Source organism: Felis catus (assembly GCF_018350175.1).
Source record: "Felis catus isolate Fca126 chromosome D3 unlocalized genomic scaffold, F.catus_Fca126_mat1.0 chrD3_random_Un_scaffold_82, whole genome shotgun sequence".
In the NCBI taxonomy this organism is placed as follows: Eukaryota; Metazoa; Chordata; class Mammalia; order Carnivora; family Felidae; genus Felis; species Felis catus.
In genome coordinates, this window is record NW_025408513.1 from 1,211 (window position 1) to 6,562 (window position 5,352).

General features: G+C 52.5%; 1 protein-coding gene across 1 annotated transcript; it reads left to right on the plus strand.

Moving 5' to 3' along the window:
* Nucleotides 1-1,086: 1,086 nt before the first annotated feature.
* LOC123383619 (ral guanine nucleotide dissociation stimulator-like) lies at nt 1,087-3,167 on the plus strand. Its single transcript, XM_045051581.1, has 3 exons — nt 1,087-1,258; nt 2,206-2,372; nt 2,643-3,167. The coding sequence occupies exons 2-3, from the start codon at nt 2,234-2,236 to the stop codon at nt 3,104-3,106; spliced, it is 603 nt and encodes a 200-aa protein (XP_044907516.1). The 5' UTR covers nt 1,087-1,258; nt 2,206-2,233; the 3' UTR covers nt 3,107-3,167.
* Nucleotides 3,168-5,352: the final 2,185 nt, after the last annotated feature.

Below are 5,352 nucleotides of genomic sequence, written 5' to 3' on the forward strand. Positions count from 1 at the left end.
AGCTTGAAGCCATCCCTGGTCAGGATTCCCCGTATTGCTCTTTCCCAAAAAATAAAATAGGAAACAAAACAAATACATACGGCAAACAAAAATTGTATATTCTTTGAAGAACTAATGGCCCCCAAGACATGGGTGTCATCTTCACACTCCTTTGGCTTTTGAGTGCAGCAGGTGACTGTGTTTTGTGTTTCACGAGTAGTGTGACAGGTTGGGCATCCATCCAGAACTATGGTCTTGTACTATGGGGATTGTCACCACAGTGGACAGGCACAGTTCCTGTCCCCTTCTGCATTCTCAGGTGCCACACATCATCCTCTACTCGGCGTCTCCAGAAGCTGAATGACTGGGCCAATCCCAATATTTTCTTCTCTCATCACTGTACAGAAGGCCACATGTGTACCGAACCTCTCCCTTTCTGTAGGACATGGACCAACGAAGGAGGCTGGATGCTACTGGAACAGCGAGTGGAGACACCTGGTACCTGCTTTCCTGGGTGGAGAACCCCTCCTACCTCTTCACATTTTTGAGGCACGTACAGAGCTTTTGCTACCACCCAGCAGGTACCTTGGAAATAGACTGTTTATGATGGTGAGCACCTCTCTGCCCTTCACAGCCCAGTGTGATTCAGCCCCTGAAAGCTCTGAGTCTCAGGAAAGTCACCAAACGTCCTGGCCTTCTCACTTTGTTCCTCCGATCCGGGTGGAAAACACTCCAGGTCCTCAGTGGGGGCACTGCAGGGAAAGTCACCCTGGCCTGTGGAAAGCTCTGCTGGCAGGGCTGTGTCTCTGCTGGTCATCTTTGTCCTCTTGCCCATGCATCAACTTTCTGCCTCATCCCTCACTGTCGCCAGGTGTTGACTTGGGCTTTTTTCCCATTGGAAAAGGAGATTGGAGGCTCTATCTGTGTGTCTGAGTCCTGGCTCAAAACAGTCAACGATGCCCAGGATGAGCAGGATGCCCAGACCCACACCAATATTGTGTGATGGGAGCTCACTGGGGCCCATTATCATTCTTCAAACACGCACGAAGCCCCACTAGGTGCAGGCACTTCTGTAGGAGCTGACTGGGATCCAATGCGCCAGAGCGGACGGTACCCTCCCCTCCAGAGCTCCATTCTAGTCAGCAGTCAGGGACTCTGGATAGGACAAGACGTAGCATCCACAGGACAGCTCATATGATGTCCTTCTGGCCTCCTCCAGATACGGATGCTTCCATTCGGAGGCTGAGGAGGATGGCGGACCCCGGGAGCAGGAGAAACGGTGAGTAGGCTGAGCTCAGGCTGGAGGGCAGTGCTTCCTTCTCCAAGAGGGCAGTGCTGAGACTGTGCGTGGGAGGGGCTGCAGGACCCAGCATCCCACACGTCTGAGAGTCCTGTGAGAGGGCAAAGTTCTGAGGGCTTTCTCTTGGAAACAAGGAAAGGGGTTCTGTCCTGTCTGGTCGACGATGGGCTGTGGGCACAGGGAGGCAGCAGAGGGCGCCAGAGGACCGCGTCAGCCCCTTACAGAGTCCAACCCCATCCCTTCCCACTCACAGCCTTGCCTGGACCCCCATCAGGGGACCCAGAATAACGGTTTTGGGGAGCAACACGCTCACCACCTTGGGGAACAATCACGGTGCGTGCTTAGCCAGGGTACAGGAGACACAGTGAGGGCTCAAGGAGCACATATCACCCACACGATGGGAGAACGGTGTCAGCGGGAGGACACCCACATGTGCACTGAGTGCATGAGGCAGCACAGAGGCACAGGTCGTCACGTTGAGGGCATCAGGAGGGTCCCAGCAAGCCCAGGTAAGAGACAGAGTCCTCTTGTCCCGTATTTGCGCAGATTTTTGTGGAGCGCTAGGGTATGCAGTGAAGGCACTGACTCACCCCGACACCACCCCTCCACTCACGCACGGACTTGAATTCCAGCGGGAGGTAGGCAGCGGGACACAGCGAAGAGTCTGGCTGGCTTCCCCAAGAAGGACAGAGACGACCACATCATTGGCTAAGGGGTTCCCGTCAAACAGAATCTTGACGGTCCCTCTTCAGTGACCAGGTCACTCGTAGGCGGGACTGCCAAATCACAGGTGGACCACGTACAGAACCACCCTCTGGACGTCCAGGAGCAGGAGGGATAGAGGCCAGGTCCCACAGGCCTGTCCTGAGACATCAGTGGGGGGAACACCCCATGGTGATTGTTTCTGGCTACTTTTGTATCCCCAGGGCCATCTCCTCCATCCTGGGCACCTGGATGGATCACTACCCCGAGGAATTTTTCCGCCCTCCAGACTTCACCAGCTTGATGCTGCTGCGGGCGTATGTAAGGATCCACATGCCAGGCTCCGAGCTGCAGCGCCGCGCCCGCCTTCTCTACTCATGGCGGAAACACCGTGAGCCCAATGAGCCAGAGTCTCTGGGCGAGGAGGACTCTGGGTGGGAGATGTGGGCGTGTGGAGGGGACGGGATATGCCACAGAGAACATGTTTCCTGAGACTGTAGGTGGGCCAGGCATAGGGACTGTTCTCAGATCACTGTTCCATTAGCCTGCCGTCTGGGAGATTTCCTCCTGGTGGGTTCTTTGACTCAGATGACAATGTCTGCGGGAGAGGTTTCCTGCCATGGAATGGCAATCACGGTGATGACACTTTCTATTCTTGAAGCTTTGGTAGCAGCTCTAGAGCCCCGTCCAGACGTGCCTCGGGAGCGAGCCCCCGCTATCTCTGTGGTGCCCACTGCAGCCTTGCAGCCCAGGCTGCCTGAAGCCACCAGTTCTCCTGGAGCTAAGCGCGTACGAGAATCGGAGACCCTCACTGCAGCGTCCCCGCCAGGGCAGGAGGTACTCCCAGCTCTGGCTGATAGTCAGGAGCTGGAAGAGCCACCTGCCCCTTTGGTGGTCCTAGAGCATGAGCAGCCCTCAGCCCCAGCCGGCGGAGTCACGGAAGGGCTGGAGCAACCACCTGCTGCAGCTGAGCAACCAGCCTCAGCTCCCCAACAGCGGCTCATGTCGGCTGCAGCCCCACAGGATGAATTCCCTCACCTCGACATTGCGTTCTTTGTCATGTTAGGATTAGGCATAGAGATATTTAGTGTACTTATGTACTATTGGCTTACACTTAACACATAAATTAAGTTTCAAAAAATTTACTCTGATCCTTTGAAATTACAACTTCAAGTGTCAGTACGTACATTCGCAGGATTTTACACCCGTGACCACTATGTACTCCTAGAACATTTCCATCACAGAGACACGTGGACTACTAGTCACCCACGGCTCATTCCCTCACCCCAGTCTCTGCAACCAGCGATCTCGGTTTCTGCTGCTTCAGCTCCTCTGGGATTTCCATGTGTGTGCAAACACACAACATGGCCTGTTGTGTCTGGCTACATGACAGGAGACTGATTAATAATTGCTTAAATATTCAATGGCACTAATATTTTTTATGACAGAGGAATAGTCCTCAAAGAACAAAGATTAGGTGAAGCCCCCACTTGAAATATCTTCATTATCTGGCATGGGGACCCTCTGAGGTCTGACACAAGAGCAGAAGCCAGAAGAGAAATGTCTGGACCAGAGCGAATACCTTGAAAATCTTTCCTTTTCCTCCACTGGCCATGGTGATATTAGTCTAACGTGCATAATATGAAAATACCCAAATGAAACCTTCAATATGCCATTGACACTAATCTATTAGGCAATAAAGTATAAAGTTCTGGAAGGTTTCCTACAGGTGGCATGTATTCAGTAAAATGAAGATTTAAATAATGAGGACAGGCACCAAGGTGGCTCAATGGGCGAGTTTCCGAGTCGAATTTGGCTCCGGTCACGATCTCATGATTCTTGAGATCAAGTCCCAAGTCAAGCTCTGCAATGACAGCTTGAAGCCATCCCTGGTCAGGATTCCCCTTATTGCTCTTTCCAAAAAAATAAATAGGAAACAACAAATACATACGGCAAACAAAAATGTATATTCTTTGAAGAACTAATGGCCCCCAAGACATGGTGTCATCTTCACAGTCCTTTGGCTTTGAGTGCAGCAGGTGACTGTGTTTGTGTTCACGAGTAGTGTCACAGGTTGGGCATCCATCCAGGACTATGGTCTTGTACTATGGGATGTCGCCACAGTGGACAGGCACAGTCCTGTCCCCTTCTGCATTCTCAAGGGCCACACATCATCCTTTACTCTGCGTCTCCAGAAGTTGAATGACTGGGCCAATTGCAATATTTTGTCTCTCATCACTGTACACAGGGGCACATGTGTACCAAACTCTCCCTTTCTGTAGGCGTGTACACCAAGCACTACTTTGGGGACATAATTTATAGGCATTTTTTCGGGGACTGCCTCCAGTGTACAATATCTATAGACTCTTTATTCCGTCGGGGTCTTATGTGAAAATCAGGGACCCCTGGGACTAGGTGGATCCCTGAAGAATCAGGAGGACAAGCCAGTACTGTAGCCATCAGGGTACCTAGGAGTGACCCATGGGGCAGGAAAGAAACCACACTCCCTCATTCTGACCTCCTGCACAGCATCCCTGCCCCATGCCCTGGAACACACTCATTCAGGCCCCATCCCATGACAAACCCCAGCTGCCTGTGCACCTCCTGTTCCATAGCTCTGCTTCTCAGTAGAGCAGCCAGTCCCTGCTTCCAGCCAGGGGAGGCTGCAGGCTGGAGCACTGCTGTCTGTTTGCTGGTCCTCCTCCCAGGCTGGGTCGCTTACTCTCAGGAAAGTACCTCTAAGTGCAGATCAGGTCAATGAGTTAAAGACCAGGACCTGAATGTCTTCGTCCTGACGACTGAGTGGCAACAGCAGCAAGAACCACTTGGACCTCGGCAAGCCAGAGAGTCCTTTACACAGCACATCAGGAGCTCAAGGAGACTGCAGGATGGAGACTCAGTCAAGGCTTTTGATAGCGAGTCAAGCCCCTCCACCCTTCAGGCTCCTCCAGCAGTGACGCCCGGCACCTGCCAGCCCCATCTTTGGGGAGCAGTGTCCCTGTCATGAGCAGCCACACAGCACCCTCTGGTGACCCACCACAAGGCACACAGGAATACTGCAGGGCTCCCTGATCTCCCAGCAAAGAAAGTGCCATTCCAACCGACACATCCTCAGACAATTCCAGGCAGATCAGACACAACTCTGTAAAATCCAATGTTTTTGAGGTGCCTTTCAGGAAGTCTATGAAAAACATAGGTCTCTTCCCAGATGAAGTATTCTGAGATGAATTCACTGAGTGGTGGAGTCAGGTACTGGGTTCCAGGACAGAAAAGGGAGACAAGGTGGCTACCTCCCAAGATGCACAGGGCGTGTTGTGGCAATGTGTTGGGAAGCATATATTTATGTCACAGCTCTCTGGGTCTGGTTTAAA